Source organism: Enhydra lutris, unplaced genomic scaffold (genome assembly GCF_002288905.1).
Source record: "Enhydra lutris kenyoni isolate GAN:26980312 unplaced genomic scaffold, ASM228890v2 scaffoldscaffold3, whole genome shotgun sequence".
NCBI lineage: Eukaryota > Metazoa > Chordata > Mammalia > Carnivora > Mustelidae > Enhydra > Enhydra lutris.
This window is the reverse complement of record NW_019154087.1, coordinates 41,327,036-41,349,679: the sequence shown is the minus strand read 5'-3', so window position 1 is coordinate 41,349,679 and position 22,644 is coordinate 41,327,036. Positions and strand designations below refer to the sequence as shown.

The window sequence follows — 22,644 nt, the reverse complement described above, 5'->3', positions numbered from 1 at the left end:
CCAGGAGTTCCTTCAGATGAAATTTCTTGGGCAGATTCTCTCAGTGACTACAATAGACAAAGCTCTTAACAACCACGATGACACATTTTTGGTTATTTAAAAAAAAAAAAGACAATTGCATTGATCATCTTTCATTTCAGATAGGAAAATATGTAACTAAAACCATTTTATTTTCTTTTAAATATTGTTAAGTAGAATATAGAAGGTGTCAGGTTCTTTTATTGCTTTGGTTCAGACCTTGGAAAAAGCTCTATCATGGTGTGTAATTATTTTTGCAATCTAGCCTTTACTGTATTAATAGTTATCAAAGAAGAAAGAGTTCTAATGAAAACAAAATTTCTCTTACGACTGATTTCTTGCTATCAATTTACAGTAGTAATATTTATCTCTGACTACATTGGACATTAAGACACTTCAGAGCTTTTTTACTGTCTGCATTATCTTTACATTACTTTTATTTTGAGGACACGAAATGTGTAGAAATTTTGTAGGGTCCCCCTTCCCCCAACAGCTGCATGAAAGTTAGAATTAGTTGTATTGAGCAGTGCATAATATCCATATTTTAAACTGAACTTAGTAGAAAGCACTTGAATTTATTTCTTTTCTGTTTAAATTTACAATACGACAAAGGACATTAATAAACATCTACTATTTAGTAATTGAATATTTGTTTCCCATAGGAAACATCTCCCCCAACCACACTCACTTCTTTAAAGTAGTAGGATCTAGGAAGCACGATTATAATTTGATTTGAAGTGTGAGTTCTGAGTTGGTCTTTCACATATGGTTGTTTAAATAAATAACTGGAAATAAACTTGAGTAAGCATTTAGATTTTTATTAGGACATTAAGATGCTGAAAATAATACACATTAACAACAAAAGAACATTAAACCATTTTCTTGAAGTATACATGATATTACAAACAAAATGAATGTAGTATTTTCTTCAAGTTTTATAATTAGTAAGTATCTCAAGTGGATGCAGAGAGTGATGACTTAAACTGTTCACAAACTGTACACAGTATTTTGCATACGTTGACTTTATTTAAAGTTTTATTTCCAAAGCTAATGTTAAATGCTTGGTGCATACACTGTTAGCAAGCAATTACTCTCATTGTCTTCGCATATATTTTGCTAAATATAAATCTACAAGTATTGCAACTGCATATATTTTCAGGAGTGGTCAGGAACACGGGAGGATGCTGGAATGTTTGAATTCTCTCAAATCTTTATTCAAAACAGGAGGTTTTCATCTATGTCTTCTGTAAAAAACAAAAACAAAACAAAACACACTTTCAGAAAATAGCCAGAGTAGTAATATAAACAAATAATATCAGAGCTAGGGGATTAGAGAAACCATCTAATAAGACTGTAGGATGGTTCTTGACCCTGGTAGGGTGAAGCTTTTAAAAAGATACCATATGGTTTCAGTTGTATGTGGAATCTAAAAAACAAAACAAATGACAAAACAAAAGGCAGAAATAGAGAACGAACTGATGGCTGCCAGAGGGGAGGGGTGGGGAGATGGGCAAAATGGGTGAAGGGGAGTGGGAGGTACAGGCCTCCAGTTACAGAAGTCACAGGGATAAAATAAAATAAGTCACAGGGATAAAAGGTACAGTGTAAGGAATACATACAGTCAATGGTACGGTAATAGCTTTGTATGGGGACAGAGGGTAGCTACACTTGCAGTGAGCATAATGGTAACATATAGACTTGTTGAATCCCTATACTGCACACCTGAAATTAATATAGCATGATGTGTCAACTGTACCTCAATTAAAAAAAAAAAAAGATACACCCTCAAGCTGTTAGGGTACGGAGTCGACCACCCCTCAATTAGACAGAGAACACTCTCGAAAATGCAAGTCGCACAGCGAGGTTTATTTCCAGCTAGCTGGGGTCCAAGTATCCGCCCAGCGCAGCGGGTTTCAACAAGGACCCCGAGCACTCAAAGCCAAGGGTCTATATAGCATTTTCAAGGCACTTCTTCATGGCTACATACATATCTTGCACCCCACTTGGACAGTTTAACTTTGTTTAACCTTTTGCCACCCCGGTGTCACCCTGGCGCCATCCTGGCGGTTAAGTGAGATTTAGGTATAGAAGAAATTTAGCTTTATTTACGTTTCCTTCTGCCTCATCCTTCCTCAGTTTTATGGTGGGGAGGGCGACCTTAGGCCTCGAGGTACTGAGCCATTTGTCTCTGGAAATTGGGCCATTGAAAAGATGGCCTTTTTGTTGTAAATCACCAGGACATTTGCAAACCAAGGAAGACTCCTGTCTTGCAAGATTGTGATCTCTGCAAGTTAACTATTTGTTTTTCTTTAACATTTGGTCCCTGTGGCGCCACCACCTAACTGCCCTGGTGGTATATGATTAAGTTGTTTTTTCAGGTTTTAGCTACTTTTCTAATTTCAAGTTACGTGCGCTCTGTGGGCTGGTTAGGGACACTCAGTAAAATGGCTTCCCGGCCTTCAGGATGGCCATTCTTATGCTAACCCACTCTTACAGAGCAAGGTGCCAGCTTTTGCTTTGCCAAGATGGCTGTACTTATGTCAGGGCTAGACTCAAGGTGGGTGGGTATAGCCTTGTTTTTCTTGGCCTCCACACTTGAAGCTGGTTTCCAGGACTTGTTTTTCAGTAGGGACAGTAAAATAGGTCCTTACAAAGCCTTATCCCTGGCCTCCTGAATCAGAACTTCCAGGGATGGACCAATGGCATGTATACATTTAAAAAGCTCCATTGGTATAATGTAGGGTTGGGAAGCATTGATAGAGGCCCAGCCAAGAAAGAGCTGAGTATACTAACCTCCAAGGATTGTTAAAACATAATAGAAATAAGTAGAAGTATAGCGCCAATTAAATCCAATTTCCAACCAAGTAATTACTATTTTTTGTGCATGCACGAGAGCGAGTTAGAGAGAGAATGCACGCACCAGAGTCGCGCCTGGGGCGGGGGCAGAGGAAGAGTGAGAGAGAATCTTAAGCAGCCCTCACAGCCAGCGTAGAGCCCAACACAGGGCTCGATCTCACAACCCTGAGGTCATGAACTGGGCTGAAATTGACAGTCAAATGCTTAATGGACTGAGCCACCCAGGTGCCCCTCCAACCAGGTAATTATAAAAGAACTTGTTGCCACACCTATGGAAGAAGACAGCATCCCTTAGGGGTTATGAGACCACTCCTACCTACGTGGCCCACCCTCACTCAATAATTGTTGAACAAATACTTAAGCAGATGATCTTGGAGTATATTAAACTAATACCCTGTCTGGAACACCAGGTAATTTTCCTTCCCAATACAAGTCTGTGCCTAAGAATAGGAAACATTACAAACTTTGGCATATTTCTTTTGAACAGTGGCTTCATTTTGTAAAATGGACATTTTAGGCTCATTACTTGTAAATTTACTTACTGTTGTGCTCATACTTCTTGTCTTCTTTCCGTTGTTTGGATGAGAGATATCCCTCCTGCTGACTTTAGGCTAATTCTCTGCCTGTGCCCAGGATCTCTTCTGACCTCTGAAATTCTCCCCTAATTTTCCTCTTTTGCTTCTTTTTCTTATATCTTCTACCTTTCCTTCCTCCCTGGGCCCTTCCTATTAGCATTTAAATATGCTGCATATCCAGCGTTGAGAACAGCACCTGGCTCCATGTGGACCATTAGGAAACATCAGTTGAATGAATGAATGGGCCAGTACTCAAGCTTACTTTATTCCCTGAAGTGCTTCTCTCAACTTTATATCCCTCTTTAGCTCTATCCTGCCTTCAAACAGCCACTCTTTACCATTTCTCATCTATTCTTTCTCAGTCTATAGAACCTGGCTTCCATCTCTACCATTCCTCCAAAATCTAGTGAAATCACTAGGGCCACCCAGGATATCCTTAGGTCTGTGTAAAAGGAATATTCTTCTTAGTCTTTTATCTTGATATCTCAGCAGAATCTGGCACTGTGATCTCTTCCTCCTCTTCAAAAACCTCCTTTGACAAGGCTCTATCCTGTTTTCTTTCTTCCTTTCAGGAGACTTTTCATTCTCTTTCATGAGCTCCTTCTTCCTCCTCTATCTATCATCCAGATGTTGTTCCTTGGTGTTCAACCCTAGAGCCTTCTCCATGTAACTCAACACATTTTTCTTGGGAAAGCAATTCCCTTCTATGGTGCTAATTACTTTCTGTATGCTCATAATCCTCAAATATGTACTTAAGTTCCAAAATCCCATCTTGAAAAGCTGACTCATGTATTTATCTATCAACTGCACATTGTCTCCCACGTACTTAAAAGTTCAACATGTCATAAATGGAAGTTACCATCTTCCCCAAATCTTCTTCTGTTCTTGTGTTTTCTATCTCTGTGTCTCTGTTTACCTGCCTGGCCTGAGCAGGGAACCTGAGTGTCATACTTCTCTTCCTCTCAATTTCTCTACTGTCTGCTCCCTGCCCCCAAATATTTCCTAGCAAACATTGTCTTAGATATATAGATATAGATATAAAAATATCTACAGATATAGATACAGAAATATCTATACACCTTGAATATGTTTATATTCTTGAATATACCTGGAATATGTTTATATTTTTAAATACATCTTGAATAGGTTTCCTTCTTTCCCCCCACTGTAACTGCCCTAGTTCAAGTTCTCATCAACTGTGCCTGAACTTACCACAAGTCCTCTCAACTCTTCTCGGGCTTCTCCACAATGTAACCAAAAGAATCTTTCTTAAATACAGATCTAGTGAAATCACTCCCTTGTTTAAAACACTTTCATGATCCTCCAGTACTCTTAGGATAATGTCTTTAACTGGTTTAGTTGGACCTGCATGATCTGACTCGTTTGCTCTGTTGGTCTCACTTGGAAGGTTCTTCTGAAGATTAAAGTGGATATATGGTATGTCATGGGCACTAAATAAGTAAGACTCCTTCACCTTTTAATTAAACCTCATTTTTACACATAAGGAAAATGAGACTTGCTGAGGTTAAGCGGTATGCCTTAATTCACATAGCTAGTGAATGACAGAGCAGGAATATTTGAGCACATCTAGCTCAGATAAAAGTCAGTTAAAATTCAGGAAAACACTGGCTAAAATTTATCTCGTCCTTCTGTGGATTTCTCAGCCATGAGGGAAGGAAGGACGTGCTTAGAAATATTTAGTTTTGTTTTCCCTAGCTACTTCCCAAAGCAGTAACTTGTTTACTTATTCTGACTGAGTATTAAATATCTGCTTTATTGGTTGACTATGTGATAATTCTTTCCCTTCTTCAAAATAATGTAATCATGGCCAAACCACAGTGAACAAACAAGATCATTAGGAGCTTTTCGAGTCACTGAAGTCTAAGCCCTTCCGGCTCCTCCCAGACAACCACCCTGCACAGAGCCTGAGTGAGACTACATGCTGAAGAGGTGCCAGAAGTTTCCGAACAGTGAGGCACAACTGGTTTCCTTAAATAAATGGCCTCTGTTCCAGTTCGATCACTCCGTTAAAATCAAGTGCAATATTAAAGGGCATACACAAATATGTCCTGTCCCAGCTAAGTTTTCCCCCTCTTGATAATGGTGGAGTAGAGGGAGTAGGGTGGGGTGGCTCCACTTGGGTATATTTTGTACTTTTTTTAAAATTTAAACTCAATTAGCCAGCTTATAGTACCTCATTAGTTTCAGATGTAGTGTTCAATAATTCATCAGTTGCATATAACACCCAGTGTTCATCACTTCATGTGCCCTCCTTAATGCCCATCACCCAGTTACCCCATCCCCCACCTACCTCCCCTTCAGCAACCCTCAGTTTGTTTCCTAGAGTTAAGAGTCTCTCATGGTTCCTCTCCCTCTGATTTCTTCCCATTCAGTTTTCCCTCCCTTCCCCTATGATCCTCTGCACTATTTCTTATATTCCACATATGAGTGAAACCATATGATAATTGTCTTTCTCTGATTGACTTATTCCCCTCAGCATCATATCCTCCAGTTCTATCCACGTTGATGTAAATGGTAATATTTCATCCTTTCGGATCAGTGAGTAATATTCTATTGTATATATATACTGCATCTTCTTTGTCCATCCATTTGTCAATGGACATCTGGGCTCTTTCCACAGTTTGGCTATTGTGGACATTGCTGCTATACACATTCAGGTGCAGGTGCCCCTTTGGATCACTACGTTTGTGTCTTTGGGGTAAATACCCAGTAGTGCAAATGTTGGGTCATAGGGTACCTCGATTTTTAACTTCTTGATGAACTACCATACTGTTTTCCAGAGTGGCTGTATGAAAAGCCCACAGCGAATACCATTCTCAATGGGAAAAAACTGAGACTTTTTCCCTAAGGTCAGGAACACACCAGGGATGCCCACTGTCAGTAGCTGTTAACATAGTACTAGAATTCCTAGCCTCAGCGATCAGACAACAAAAAGAAATAAAAGTGCTTGGGATGTCACATCCTTATTGGCAAAGTAGAAGTCAAACTCTTGCTCTTCGCAGAAGACATGATACTTTATGTGGAAAACCCAAAGACTCCATCCCCAAACGGCTAGATTTCAAATTCTGTCCTTTTTAACATAGCAATTAGAAAAGGCAGTTTCAGCCATTTTTAGGAATATATTTGAATTTATAAGTACTGTGCTTATAGATGTTAGAAAGGAATTGGTATTATTTATGCAGGTCTCAGTCTTCCTAGCTTGTTAATTTCCTATCAGTGTTAACAGGATATAAACAATATGTCATGGCCCACCTCCAAGAGCTCCTCCCATATCATAGCAGGGTTGTCTGTCTGACCAACAGAATATAGAAGAAGTAATGTATGTTACTCATGCAGTTAGGTTATAAAAGACATTATAGCTTCAGTCTCTGTTTTCTCTCTGATCACCCCCTCCGGAGGAAACCAGATGTGGTGCTGTTAGCAATCCCATGGAGAAGACCACATGGTGAGGAAATGAAGCCTCCCAACATAGTGGCCTTGTGGGTGAGCTTAGAGCAGATCCCAAGCCAGAACCATCCAGGTAAACTAATCTTAGATTCCCGATCTTGGAAACTGTGAGATTTTAAGCTTCTAAGTTTTAGAGTCATTGATTTTGCAGCAATAGGCAACCAATACACAACAGTTGGTGCTCACAGAAATACACATTCTTTGCTCATTACAGTTGTGTTTATTTCACAGAACAAAACTGCAGAGGAAAAGAGCTAAGCTTTTCTGCTTACCTATTTATCAATAAGTAAATTCTCCTACTCTCAGCTCTTTTCTTTAATATCAAGGCATTCTACATACCATGAAGAATATTTTTAAAGTGAAGGTCACAAAAGTTACCTCTTTTTGGGAAATTCTGACCTTTGATGAACTTACTTTTCTTTATTGATTGGCTGGACATTCATCCTACTCGTATGTTGTGAACATATGTATAAAACCCTTGCTTTAGAGATTTGATGTTTACTGTTGATTTACATTGTGCAAGCGGTTCTGATTTTTCATTTTTTGAACATCTTTCAAATCTTGGTCATTAAAAACATGCTTGCTCATAAAAATCAGCCTTAACTTAGGAAAATAAAAGGAAATACATTAAGACATAACCTAGCAAAACAAATGTCTAAAATAAGTTCCTCCATCACAGGAGTAAAGAAAGAACCCTTTGATGATGATGATGATGATTTTAGTATCATCATTTATATTATTATTATTACAACTACTATTATTTTTGTCATTGAAGATGCAGTCATGGATTAAAGGCATAATATCTGGACACATCCTATTGTGATGGGAGGCCCAATCTTTAGTGTATCCATAATGAATTCTGAGATTTTTCTGACATCTCCCACTGGCAGAATCAGACTTGTTGTTTTACTCTTTACCTACGATTTTTAGAAGTTTGGACCAATACTCTGGCTAAGAAAGGATATAAAATCCTCCCTCCTTTCTCAGATGGGTGGCCTTCTGATATTTGGCACAGCTCTCGGGATTGATGTCATTTTCTTTAGTTTAGCCAACTGCTAAGATTTCGATGTATCATAAAAAGAGTATCGTAACGGAAGTAGGCAAGAACCTTGCCATGACAGTGTGTGCACCGAAGGAGTCCTACCTGTGGTGCTGCCACCTTCCTGTCTGGAGGTTTCCATCTGAGGATGCTGCAGGACCTCTCTAGGAGGGCTGCAGGGCTTAGGGCTCTGCTGGAGAAAAGGACACCCCTTTCCCCAGGCTGATGATGAATTTACCTTCTTTAATTCCAAAACAGTGGCCCCACTCCATCAGGGTGATGTGCTTATCCTTGTTGGGGTCACACTCCTCAAAGAAGCGAGTTATGCAGTGTTCCATGGGCACCAGAGATGCTCGCAAAGGAGCAAGCTCAGAATGAGTCAAGACTCTGCAATAAAGTGAATGACACTATGTTAAAGAGTAGCTTATATATTAAAGTTAATTTTTAGGATAACCAAGGTGTTTTTCTTCCACAAGGTTGATAAGTATGCCAAATAAATAGTATACTCATGAAAAACTGCAAATGAAATAAACTATTTAGGGGTAAGATAGACAGTGCTTGGGATGTCACAAGGTTTCCTTCCTCACTGGGAAGTATCCTCCCACCATCTTAAATTTATAGGGATGCCCCCACCACATGTTTTTACAACCTGGCTCTTACCCACTGACCACAACTGATTGTTCTAGGTGTAAGCATTTGACCCAAGTTGGGCCAATCAGCTTATCTTGGGAATTTAGGATCAAGAATGAGAAAGAATTGAAGGAGTTTCTGTTGCAGGCTAGGTCTTAACACCTAAACTTGGGAACCGTGGTGTGGCCATATTCTGTTCTTTTCAAAACAGTTTTCTGTTTAGACACCTAACCACATATTTTTGGGATTGCAGTGTTCTAAATCAGAGCTAGGAAACTTCTAAATTTGTTTAGAATTATCTTTGTACAGATAACTAAGACATTATGTCAGGGCAATGACCTAGTAATGGAAAGGTAAAGAGTTTTTACCTGTCCATAGGATGTTGGTCGAGTTCACCAAACTGCCAGTGCACAGGATATACATACATGTGGTAGTTTTTCTTAAAGTCTCTTAAGAGAAGGTCAATGGAATGGTCCCCAGCCAAGAGCCTCTTTTCATCCAGGTAAATTTTCTTGACCTGGTATTAGGAAGGGAGAAAATCATCAGGGAATCAGACAAGTGTAATTGAATTACCATTTGCTAAACTTTACTTAAAGAGTAATAGTGACACGACAGAGGAAAATAAGCCCAGACCATCATATGAGACCAAATAAAATACTTTTTCTTTTTTTTTTTTAAAGATTTTATTTATTTATTCGACAGAGAGAGAGATCACAAGTAGGCAGAGAGGCAGGCAGAGAGAGAGAGAGAGAGAGGAGGGGAAGCAGGCTTCCTGCTGAGCAGAGAGCCCGATGTGGGGCTCGAACCCAGGACCCTGGGATCATGACCTGAGCCGAAGGCAGAGGCTTAACCCACTGAGCCACCCTGGCGCCCCTAAAATACTTTCTAATTAACACTATCGATTTTCTTAGTTCTACAGAGAATAACAGCTAACATTTAAAAAAAAAACCAAAAAACCAAAAACCCACAACCTGTGGTTTTCAGAAGAGATTTAAGTATTTTTTGATTTTTCTTTTAACCAGATACTATTCATCACAGTAGGAAAAGGTTTTAATGAAAGGGGCTGAACTGACTCACGCAAAAGCACTGGTTAGTAAAAAGTCTTCTTTTTCCCCTGGTGGCATACTCCATTCTTAGTTCTCTGTGTATTTTTGTCCAGTGTGTGCTTACAATCAGTTTAGCTGTTGTGTGACACCACTTGGCCATTCTCATTAGAATTTCTCTGTTTTGTATCTAATGCTCTCAAGGTTTTCATGGTGATATATTAAAGAGAGAGGACAGACATTATTTCCAGGCAATTCATGTAAAACTCTCAACTTGTGATGTTACTCATGAACTAACTGGAAGCAATTTGAATAGAACTTCTACTTATTCCCAGGGCCTTCTCCACCAACCTCCCTCCTTGTTATCATGGATGAACTTCCTGTGCTCTGACTATAAGCTCGACCTTTCACAGGTGCTCAGGAGCCTGCCTACCCCTTTTCACCTCTTCAAGAACACTCAGTGGCAGCTGGGCAACTTTTCTACCCCTTATTAGTTTTTCCTTCTTTACAGGATTACTGGAGAGGCATACAAACGTTCTCTACCATCTCCCACTGGTAGATGGGACTCATATTCCCTTCCATCTGCCCCCCCATTTCACTTTTCACCTTTATAGCAAATGCTGTGAAAATATTGTCTGTATTTGCTGCTTCCACATCTTTTCTCCTATTCTCTTTTGAACCCTGACCACTCAGGCTTTTCTCCTCTCCATTCTGCAAAAACAGCTTCTGTCAAGGTCAACTCTGGGACTACCACATGCCAAATCAGTGGCCCACTCAGTCCTCATCTTAGAGCCTGTAAACAGCATTTGACACAGTTAATTCACAGCTTCCTTTTTGCTTAATTTTTTCTTCAGAGCATGTTTTAATCCCATCTGATTTTTCTTACACATATGTTTGCATATTTCTTCACATGTTTATATATGTGGATGTATGTTCATATTTGCAATATGTATATACATACATACATCTACACACACACACACACTTATTTGTTCAGAGTCTCTTTGTCTAGAATGTAAGGTCATGAAGGCAGAGATTTTGTTTGGTTTATTGCTGTATCTCCAGTACATAAATGAATTCCAGCTACCTAAGATGCACTCAATAGCTATTTGATGAAAGAATTTTCTCTGAGAACTTCTGGAATAAATATTCTAAACTTTAAAAACTTGCTATATTACTGACTTTGCAAGTAATATAGCATAGTAAGGAATTTCTCTTATACCATAAATCTGTATGGCCTAGGAAGGCAGAAAATATGTTTAAATTTAAATACTATGCCTGGCCCTGAATATAGAAATGCTGAATTAAGGTTTACTTTGCTCAACCAGGGCTTGCTCTGGGCGTGAGTTAAAGAGTCCTTGCTCGGGCCACCGCCCTTTGAGTAGGAATGGGGTGGTTTGGCCATGTCTCAAGCCTTGTGGCATGAATGGTGACCCCTACTATTCTATTAGTACGAATGAACTTACCAGGTGCAGGGGGAGGCAAAGTGGGCTCTTGCTGATATGCAGAGGATGGTAGGTCCCTCTTCCCCCAACCCATACATCTTTTTTCCTCAGGCCCTGTAGGTAGACACTTAGGGATCTGACCCCCGGATGACTTTGGATAACTTACTTTATTTCTCTGCTTCTCGTTTAGATATCCAGCATGTTCAGGGTTTGCCTCATAGAGCTGCATGAGGATATTCTTGAGCCAGTCTCTCATCCTTAGGGGAAACTGAGTCACTTCAAAGTCTGTACAAATAGGAATGGCTGTTCCAAGAGGAAAGAAAAGGGATTTTTTTTAAAGACTATTTATTTATTTGATAGAGAGAGAGACAGCGAGAGAGGGAACACAAGTAGGCGGAGTCAGAGAGGGGGAAGCAGGCTTCCCGCCAAGCAGGGAGCCTGATGCAGGGCTCGATCCCAGGACCCTGGGACCATGACCTGAGCCGAAGGCAGACGCTTAACGACTGAGCCACCCAGGCGCCCCAAGAAAAGAGATTTTAACCTTTAGGTCCTACTCCTATCTTAAAGCAAGTTGTCACAACAGGAAGTCTAACAACATCCGGTGGCCGAGCGCTCCCTCACTGTCTTACCACCACAACAGTGTGCTTAACCATGGCGGCCCAGCAGGACTGCCTAGCGTGCTTTATAAACACCCCAGACACGGCTTCCATTCAAGGAAATTCTGATGTGATTGCTTCGGAGTGGAGCTTGGGCATCAGGATGTTTTAAAAGATCCAAAGAAAATTTTGATACACAGGCAAGGCTGAGAACCACTGTTCTAGAATCAGAAAGTCGGCATGTAGAGGTAGAGGACACAAGAACTCTTCATTAGTAGAAAAAAGACAAAAGTGGAAGTTAGATTATTCTGTGGTAACAAATAATGTTCAATCTCAGTGGCTTAAAAGAACAAAGGGTTTGGTTCTTTTTCTTAGTTTTATTGAGATGTAAGTGAGTAAGTTCAAGCTTACTGTGTAAGTTCAAGGTGTACAGCCTAATGCCTGACATCCATATTTTGTGCTAGGTCTACTACAATAAGTTTAGTTAACTGTTATCATCTCATCCAATCACAAAAATTTTTACTTTTCCTTGCACGAGAACTCTCAGGATCTACTCTCTGAGCAACTTTCAGATGTACTATTTAGCGGTGTTAACTACCATCACTGTTTTGGACGTTTGAGTCCAATACAAGTTGGCAAGAGGGCTCTGCTCATGGCAGTCTCTCTGGGGCTCAGGATCATGAGGACACTACCATCTCCAGACAAGGCTGGGGCAACATAGACAACCACACACTAGCTCTTAAATACATCTGCCCAGAACTCACATGGAGGCTTTTGACTGAAATTTCATTGAGCAGCTCATATGGCCACATTTAACATCCAGAGGGCTGGGAAGTTTAATACTCCTGTGCATCAGGAAGGAGAAGAGAACTGGAAATATTAGTGAGCATGGTTAATGTGGAGAATTACTTAGTGATAAGGAGATCCAAACACACTTGAGAGTATCTTGGGGGAAGGAAGACAATTAAGAAAACTTCTGGAAGGATATATTGTTATAAAACTTCTTGGCGGAGACTTAACATACATTGGAAAGAGGACAAGTAATTTAGCAAAATTCCAATGACTTGTCTCAGTTATTAAGTGGTAACATTACCATAGTGGTTCTGAACCCTGGCTGCACGTTAAAATTGTCTAGGTTACTTTAAAAACAAATGAAAAAACAATGCCAAAGCCCCAACCCCGTCCAACTCTATCAGTCTCTTATAATTAAAGCCTGGACATTTTTCTTTTACTTTACTTTACTTTTTTTTTTTTTTTTAGGTATTTTTTAAAATTTATTTTGACAGAGATCACAAGTAGGCAGAGAGGCAGGCAGAGAGAGAGGAGGAAGCAGGCTCCCCGCCGAGCAGAGAGCCCGATGTGGGACTCAATCCCAGGACCCTGGGATCATGACCCGAGCTGAAGGCAGAAGCTTTAACCCAGTGAGCCACCCAGGAGCCCCTGGGCATTTTTTTTTCTCTTTTTCTTTTTTAAAGTCTCTCTAGTAGATTTTAGTGAGCATCCTAGGTTCAGAGCTATATTATTAGCCTTTTTCCGTTTGCATGTATAAGTATGTATATATATTATTCAGATATGCAGAGATTCACCCCAATCCTCTCAGCAATGGTGGTTGGCAGAATAGTGATGGAATCTTACATTTGCAGGCTCCAAAATAATCCAGCTGTAGTTGGTGCCCTTTTTTGGTCCCTTCCAGTTTACATTTAGTAGCAAACAGATGACAGGAGCTAGGATAGGTCTGGTTGTCAGTGCCACAAACCTAGGACAGACAAGCGTGAGAAAAAGCTCATGTTCCTGAATGTACACTGGGGAAAGACCCTGCTCCTTAAAGTTTATAGACTGACAGATCAACTGTGCCAACAATGTGGTCAGGTAAGTGAAGTTATTAAGATGATAACTGTCCCATTTGGTAAAAAAAAGGAAAAGAAAAGAAAAACCAACTAAATTATACCAGGGTGAAGAATTTAGCTTTAGATAAGCTCAGTAGAATGCAAACTGCAGATGTTCTGAGGATACAATGAATTTTAAAATGAGTTCTAAAGATCAATGCCATTATTACCTTTTTAGGGCACTGTAGAAACTCCTTGGTTTTGCTGGTATTTGTTCCTGTTCAACATTATTTCAAGTATTAGATGATAACCAGGACATCTGTCATTTTTTGGTTTTTTCTTTTGCCAAATATTTCAATTGCAAACCACTTTCATTCAAATTGCTATTTGGGACCCTTTAGAGACCCTTTTGTAGAATACTTACCTGGTCAAGGAGTTTTGTAGGAGGACAAGTCACTGAATCTTGGCAAACACAGTGGGGTTTTCCCTGTTGGTCAGCCTTACAGATGTGTCCTCTTTTACATTGGAAGTTCATGCAAGAATCTAACAGAAAATTTTGGACAAGAAGCATAAGCAAAGCTGAACTGAGTATGCAATCTCAAATTCATCCAGATGATTAGCTCTGTTTGCATTAAGGAGAAAAAATTTGGGAAAATATTAGAAACCATTTTAATGGACATGTTAATGTCAAGATAGGGCCCTCTGGCATTAGACTGTTTTACACAATAGTTAAGATTTTCTGTGCAGTTTGAATTGGGAATTTAAAAACAACAATAACAACAACAACAACAACAAAACCAAACAAACAAAAATTAAAAAGAACAAACGCTCTTCTTGGCCTGCCTACAATGGCCATAGTCTGGAGTCTATAATTCAAGGCTGTCCAAGTTGGTCAGAAGTTAAATAAGTCATGAAATTTTTATCATGTTGAAATTAAAAATGTTTGTGATTGGGTATACAATTGGGAATTAGGTCTGAATTAAATAAGGTGTCTAAATTCACTAATAAGTTATGGATTTGAGATTAAATAAGGTAGAATTCATTCTTCTCAAAAGCAAAAGGATTTTGGAAAAAAGAAGAATCTAGCTTTCATACTAGTATTACAATAAGACTTCCAGTTTGTAAACACATTTGCCCATAGTTGTATATCAGATGTGTGCAAGCGAATGTCAACAACTTATGAGAACATTTCCTTGGGGAGGATTTGGGAGAGGAAATTTCTGTGAAGCAGTGACAAATGATGGAATGGGGACAGCCTAAGTAACCATTCCATTTCTTCCTTGATACTGCCACAAGCTGCCTGCTTAGCCCGTACTCACCCCTACCATGCACCATTCTGTTGTCTTCATATGAACTTTCATCTTCTTTCGGTGAGCTCTCTGCTTTCTTGGCCTTTATAATAACAAGAGCAGAAGCTGAAGTCGATTTAGGAGAAAGCCATCATAATTTGTATTCCCACTGCATACCTTCACAAAGCTTTTCATACCCAAATCATTTCAGATCTCAAAAAGGTACCAGCTGTAATTGTGAAAATAGCAACACTTGGAGAACAGGAGCCATTTGTGTCTTCAACTGGATTCAGTGCTATATCTCTGGGGATGACTCAATCAAAATTGGAACTAACATCTGGAGCAAAGTTGGAACCTTCCCTTTGGATTTGGGAAAACAGTAGAAATGTAGTATTATCGTGTGATTCCATAGTTAAGACACATTTACATCAGTAATCCCTATGAAGCTGTTGATAAAGTTTTCTTATCAGATTCCCTTTTTTTTTTTTCAAGATTTACTTTTTTATTTTAAAGAGGGAGAGAGTAAGTGGGGGGAGGAGGAGCAGGGGGAGAAGGAGAGAGAAACTCAAGCATGTTCCATGCTAAGCGTGGAGCCCTACATGGGGCTCAATCTCACGATCTTGAGATCAGGACCTGAATTGAAACCAAGAGTCGGATGCTTAACCAACGGAGCCACCCAGGGGCCCCAGGGTTCTGAAGGGTAATAAAACTCTTACCATAAAATGGCAGCAGAGGGCTCAGAAAGCAAGGTTACTGTTGACTTTGGCCACCAAAAGCTGTCAAGTCCTACTGGGTGGCTGCTAGTGTTTTGCATGAAAGCTCGGAATGATTAAAACCCAATAACAATATGGTTCTCCCCAACTCCCACTCTGCTGAGGTTTGCTTAATAAAGTTATAGCTGAAGTCTTTATTCTTAATCCTTATAGTTAAATCAACAGACATTCCTGGATCTCTTACTATGTTAGAGGCATTTTGCTAGACATTGGTGATTCAACTTGAATATTACATTGCATCTACTCTCAAGACATTGGAGCAATAGTTGTCAGTGTCTCCCAACCCTCAGATCTGTCAGAATTTACCATTCTAGTTCACTCCAGCCACTTTCAATTGCCTGTATCTGTGCCTCTGTGCCCCAAATATCATGGCAATCTATCTGGCCTGCTCAAAGGAGAGACCAAAAGTGCTGGGGAATTAATACCTCTCCTAGCAATTCTCAGTCTGCATAAAGCCCTAGCTCCCTTGCTCTCCAGATGGGGTAATTCAGAGAAATGTGCTTTAATTATGTACCTTTAATTAGCTTCCTTTCCTTCCCTGTATCATGTTCCACTCCTCTTTGTTCCCTGAACTTGTCAAACTGTACTAAAATCCAGGATCTGCTTCTAGGGGAACCCAAACAAAACAGGCACTTTCAGCCTAGTGATGAAGATACAGAAGGAAATAAGTAATCTTGATGTATTTTCATAATGTGCCGATAGAGATAGGCATAGGAGACTGTGAGAGCACAGAGAAAGACCATGGCTATGTCTTGATAAAGCTAACTGCTCTATCGGAAAAGCATTATTGTAAAGAGTCTCACCTCTTGGTATTCTCCAGGCTCACTGGCATCTACGTTCCCATTCTCATGTGCTCTCTCTCTCTCTTTTTCTTCTTCATATTTGAGGTTATAGGCAATGGATTGAGATCTTTCAGCCTCTACGAAGGTCTCACTTGGGATGAATTCGTAGTCATCACCTGCATCATGTCTGGGGTCATCATCACCATCAGCATTAGCTCCGTGATTTCTGGGCATGATGTTACCAGCTTCAGTAGGCTCCAAAGGCAGAGCTTCAGAAACAGACTTCTTATCTATCTCCTCATGGTTGCTGATAACATCAGGTTTTTCTTCTTGGCTCTGCCATTCAGCATCTTGATTGTGCTTGTTAATTTTTGATGCAGATTCATCTTCCATTTCTGCGTTGGAACTATCCTCTTCTTGTTCTTGGTTACCCTGATCAAATTCATCTTTCTGCATCTTGCTTACTTGAGTTGGCTGACTGGACTCTTCCAAAACATCATCAGATTGGGTACTGTCTTCTTCCTCCTTGCTGTTAGAATGCTCCTTGGGAAGTTCTCTCCCCCTTTCTTGGTTATCGTTGTGGGTACCAACTTCTCCGGGTTCTTCTTCCCCTTCCTCTTCTCCATTGGGAATATTTGGATCCTGCTCTTGGTTTCCTTGATCACTTACATCTTGGCTATCTTTGTTGCTCCTATTCAGCTGAGGATGTAAATCGTTTATTGGTTGTTCCTGTTCTTTTTCTGTTTTTGTAATGCTTTCTTGTTGGTTAGGATCTATAGTGGAACTAATATTAGGAGCAAAGGAATCAATGTTCTCTGGGACTTTTTTCTTTTGAGGCTCACCCCCATCTTCTTGTAGGTCCAATGTACCTTCAGACGGTATATACTCCAAATTCTCACTTAAGTCACTTTCACTTTCCTCTTCATCCTGTAATCTGAGCTCTGGGCTGTAACTCTGGTCCTGATCTGCTGACTGGTCATGATTTTCCTCCTTTGACTTTAGTACTGAAGATTTTTCAGCCTTAAAAGAAAAGAAGTTTACTCTTGAAACAAATGATAATGGAATATCTATATTTTATTTATAATTCATAAGCCAACACTTAATATTATTACTCTCTATCATCACATAATATCAAGTAAATTCATATAGGATGTTCTCCACATTCTATAGCTAAGAGTTTAACCTGAATTCAAATTTTGTGATATGACATGATTATATAGCACCTTGGCCGAAGGTGTAAAACTTATTCTCACAGTTCTTCTGGTGATTGGAGACAGTTGATGTGTTCACTGTCTTTTAAAAATTAAACTGAGATTAGTGAGAATGAGGTAATATCCTTGACTACGCTTTGAAATCGAGACCTTTGGAAAATTTTAAAATTGTAACAGTGTAACCATGTTACTTTTACCTTATGGTTTGGATGATCTACAGACACTGCAATTTCCTTTTCATTTTCTGCATCTTCAACCCTTAACATGGGGATTGCAGTGTTGTTAGGTGTTACTAGTATTTTAGCCTGTTGGATGGAACTCAAGGAATCAGCAGTTGGTTTGGAATGATCAGACAGGAACCTTGCACTTGTCTGAAAAAATTAGAAATTAGCTCATGTTATTCATGTCTAGATGTTAACATTTAAAATTTCCAGTTACTCTTTTATTGTCATCATTATTAGTAGCAATATGCTTCATACATAATATCACTTAAAAGATACTTTCGGGGCACCTGGGTGGCTCAGTGGGTTAAGCCTCTGGCTTCGGCTCAGGTCATGATCCCAGGGTCCTGGGATCGAGTCCCAAATTGGGCTCTCTGCTCAGCAGGGAGCCTGCTTCCTCCTCTCTATCTCTGCCTGCCTCTCTGCCTACTTGTGATCTCTCTCTATCAAATAAATAAATAAAATCTTAAAAAAAAGAGACTCTCTAGAATTTTTAAAAATATAAGCAAATGTCCATATTATAATGTTAAATGAAAACAGAATCACAAACATATTTAAGAAAATGTTATATATGCAGAGACTAGGTGAAAATGGAGCAAAAATTATTTCAATAATAGTCATCTTTGAGTTTTGGAAGTATTTTCTGTGCTTTTCAAACTTTTAAAAAATATAATATTCATACTTTATAATTTTGAGAACTGTTGTTTAGCAGAAAGTCCAAGTGAAACTAAATTAACCAAAGGATGTAACACTACATTTCCTTAAGTTAACTTTTAAGTAACTGCTGCTAATTAGCAGAAAAGATATAAACTTTTTATTCAATATTTATTTTCTTAACAGTATCAGCCTTATATCCAACAAGAAATCTTACAGTAAAAAATAATTTAATGTGGAACTAATTCAAAAGTTGTGTGAAACAGTATACTTCATTCTAGTCAAGAAGAGGTATGGAGTATTATTTCAACTAGAGGGATGGCTCTATTTCTAGCAAGACTAAAGGCCTAGATGAAGAGCCGGCAGTGATTCAATGGAGAAGTTTAACAATGGACTTAGAAGAGATCTCCCTTCAAGTCTTGACTCTGTTATTAGGAATCTGTCACTTGACAAACTGTAAATCTCTACCCTGTCATCTAACAAGTTGAAATAAGCAGAAATATCAAGATAAGTTTACACATATATTAAAGTCTGGAAATTGAAAAAAACTACCCAAGTGAAAAAATGACTGTTGTTAGCAGTGGTATGATACAGTGGTAACACTGTGAACTGTCTGATACTGTAAGCAGGCATTCACCACAAATCTTTATCGGAGAGATACTATGGATGCTCAGATGTCAGCAGATCTAGGTGTAAGTACAGAACTCAGATTCTATTTGCACTGACTTGTCTTTATGATTACATTCTGTTGTACTGATTATATAAGGAAAGACATGGCATACAAGATTCATTTTAGATGCTGTTTGCTCTCTTGCTTCTTATCACCTTCTCAACTAAAAGGAGTAATGATATTTGAAAAAATTTCGAAAGAAGCCATTTATAAGAGAGAAAGGAGAAAGAATGGTGGCCAGTCTGGCAGATTGCCAGCAGAGACATCATGGAAGGCAATGGAAGGAGATTTTAGCTTATTAGTGGGGAACTGCGCCCCCTCTCTGCACCCTTCTTCCTCTGCTCTGCCTCCTTAAGCTGGAAGAAATGCATAAAAAGCACGGCAGCTTTTCTTCTTTCAGAAATTTTCTGAAATCAAATTCTATTTTATTATTATCCCCACAGCTATAACAACATAACATCTGGAAATTTGTGTGGAATCTCCTAACCACACAGAACCCACTTACTTGTGTAGAATTCAGGCAGGTGAGGAAAATGATAGAAGATTTTTAATGGGTAAACCGTATGAGAAGATATTTAGCTTTTTAGCATCTGACTGGATCTGCACAAGGAACTGTCCTAAAGAAAAAACATCTAAAATGTGTCTACATTGTAGATGTGTTATTCAAACATTTGGTTGAGAGACACTTTTGATGTCTGTTTACATAGTGGCAACAGCTGCAAGGGCAAAACACATTTTTAGGAGAAAACAATGGGTCTGTGGAAGCTTCTTTCTGTGCTGAACATAATTTATCCCACTTTTGTAATTTCAGAGGACAATGTATAATTTCAGCTGGAGTAGCTCCAGTTACTTAAGCATAAGCCCTAGCAGTGTTGTCATACACTCTGTTTTCTAAGAACTGCCTGGTCTGGGCGGCATGATGTTTGTCTTTGCTGACACATCTGTCAACCAAATGTTAGCCACCAGCTATCTGAAAACCAAGGACAGAAGCCTAGACAGAGTAGAGAATGAGGAAGAGAAGGGATGAGAGAAATTACTTTGTTTCTTTAGAGGAGACTGATTCCTCCATTTGGTGAAAAAGAAAAAAATGGCACAAATCCTTTGGTTTGATTATAGATTAAGTGGATGATGATCATCCAAGCCATGGTTCTGCTAACAACAGCAACAACAAACACTTTCAGGTAATTTTAAGGGGGCTGACATGGTCTCAAATGATTCTGATTTGTGTGTAGACAATTTATTGCTGTGTGAATGGTGGGGCCAGTGTATCTGAGCATGAAGAAAAAAAAATGTTCTAGTTCTATTTTCAACAACGTCCACACCACCCCCCACCTCCAAGGATGTGTTAGGAGCTGATTTATAATCACGATTCCACTTCCTGCCCCTAACCCATCGGTTCCTGTTTTATTACAGACTCAGAATTGATCAGCCAGTATATATTTGAACTCGAAGGAAATGCTGCTGAAGGGTATGGGTATGCACTCCCAAGACTTCTCATACTAATTTCTTGGGCTTCTCATGCTAAGTGATGAATTTTCGTAAGACAATTTATTTCTTCCCGTTCTCGTTGGCATTTATGCCCTGGTATATCCCCTTTCTAAAAACTGATAATTGACATTTTCAGCTTTTGATTTATTCTATCTTGTGGAATCTGGTAGTTCTGAAAGAAGTATTCTTTTAGAAAGTATTTTATCTCAATTTTTCTAGTTGTTTGTTCCCTGCTTGGGAAAAAAATAACATTAAAATTAAAAAGAGAATTTCAAACCACTATATGCACACATTTTCTTTTTAAATGGAGGATGTCTAAATTAAATGTCAGGAAGGAGAGATGTAACATCAGAAAAAAAGGATATTTACCGGGATTGCAGCTGCAGTTCCCAAAATGTATAGGAAAAAAAGCACAGTCTTCATGTTTTCTAGGCCTGTGAACCAAGAAGATAATTAGCAGTGGTGGGTAAAATTTCCTTGTGAAAGATTAAAAGATAATCTCAGCAAATATTGAGCTTGATATTGATCCTTACATTTAAAGGTGATTATTGTCTTTGTGTACACTAACATATCTGGAAAAATGGATTAACGAGTTTTTACCCAATCGTGTCTCTGTGAGAATGACTCCTTGATTTTCTGGCCCAGCTGTGTTTGGCAGAACTTACCTCTCTTTATGCTTGTGTTTCCTTGAATAGAGGCGCTATGCAGATTTGGGTCTTAAGATTTGTGAGTGTTCACAGTGAAGAGAAAAGGGACAAAGTGAAATAGTATAGTATGTCAGGTTGGGATAAAACAACCCGCCTCTTCGGTGGTGAAGAAACACATACATTCAATGCAGAGTTTTAGGAATGAGACATTGTGCTGCCTAAAGCAGTCATCAGTGTTCCTCTAATTCAGAGGTCTCACACTGGCAGTCTGTGTGGGTGGGTGGGGGCCTGCAGATGGGTTTGGTTTGGTAGGCACTGGGTATTTTAAAACAGCATTTTAAAGTCCAAAGGTTTCAGGTAAAAACCCAGATCTGAACAACAATAACAAAAAAACAAAGCAAAAACTCCACCCTCCCCCACCCCCCGCAACCCCCCAGATCTGCAGTTTCTCCTGAACCACTGGGCCTCTTAGCAACCACTGGTCTTCCTGGCAACAGCCAGCTGGATCTGAGCAGAGGCTCTCCTCCAAAAGAAGAGCTGGCATTTGCCCCTGGTCTGTTTCAGTTCTGCTATTTGCTTTGAATTGGAGTTTGTTCTAAATGAACTTTTTCAGTTGAGAGATGAGGCAAGAGAAGCTCAAAGAGGCGAAGTAAATTGGCCTCCTGGGGAATTCTCTTAAAAGGAGTGGGTGATGTACATTTCCCTGTGGAGTATTTCTAAACCTGGCAATCCAACTCCATCTGGGATTAGGAACAGAGTTTCTAGTCTTTAAAAGATATTCTCTGGGTCTCCTAGAAATAGTAGGTGACTCTTTTAAATTATTTTTGCAATCTTTTATACATAAATGTATCCATAGAGCTTTAAATAATATTTTGAGGTTTATAAAGAATGTAAACAGTTTCTTCTGCTGGTTACCTCAATATTTCAAAACAGATGCTTAAATAGACGTTTAAAATAAATACATATTTAAAAACATATTAATGTTAAAAATTATTCTATTGATTTAATACTGTAATAGCTATCGCTTAACACACATGCCATATGCATGCACACACATGCACAAACATACTCTTCTCCTTCCCCATTTCTCTTCCTAAACTAATGACATCACAATTCTTACTTAAATCACTATATAACATTTACGAATAATGTGTATATTCCTCGCAGTTGAGCCAAGTAGTAATTTCCTGTGTTGAACCACACTTACATTTATTTCTTGAATAATATTTTGTTTTGTCTGGCCCTAGAAATTGCCTCCTCTTTTTTTTTCTTTTTAAGATTTTATTTATTTATTTGACAGAGAGAGATCACAAGTAGGCAGAGAGGCAGGCAGAGTGAGAGGGAGAAACAGGCTCCTGGCCGAGCGGAGAGCCTGATTCGGGGCTCGATCCCAGGACCCTGAGATCATGATCT

General features: G+C 39.2%; 1 protein-coding gene across 3 annotated transcripts in view; it reads right to left on the bottom strand.

The window, feature by feature from the left end:
* Nucleotides 1-815: 815 nt before the first annotated feature.
* The window catches only part of LOC111153556 (SPARC like 1), a 48,987-nt gene continuing 27,158 nt past the window's right edge, over nt 816-22,644 (bottom strand). The window contains exons 2-11 of one of the 3 annotated variants that reach the window (XM_022512651.1): nt 20,954-21,018; nt 17,749-17,922; nt 16,362-17,360; nt 14,816-14,888; nt 13,921-14,039; nt 13,306-13,426; nt 11,241-11,377; nt 8,955-9,103; nt 8,195-8,343; nt 816-1,262 (exon numbers count right to left, since the gene is read on the bottom strand). In XM_022512651.1, the coding sequence (XP_022368359.1) occupies nt 1,234-1,262; nt 8,195-8,343; nt 8,955-9,103; nt 11,241-11,377; nt 13,306-13,426; nt 13,921-14,039; nt 14,816-14,888; nt 16,362-17,360; nt 17,749-17,922; nt 20,954-21,007 (2,004 nt within the window). In that variant the 5' untranslated portion in view covers nt 21,008-21,018 and the 3' untranslated portion in view covers nt 816-1,233. The remainder of the gene's footprint in view (nt 1,263-8,194; nt 8,344-8,954; nt 9,104-11,240; nt 11,378-13,305; nt 13,427-13,920; nt 14,040-14,815; nt 14,889-16,361; nt 17,361-17,748; nt 17,923-20,953; nt 21,019-22,644) is intronic. The other 2 variants (XM_022512659.1, XM_022512669.1) reach the window with 2 other exon arrangements.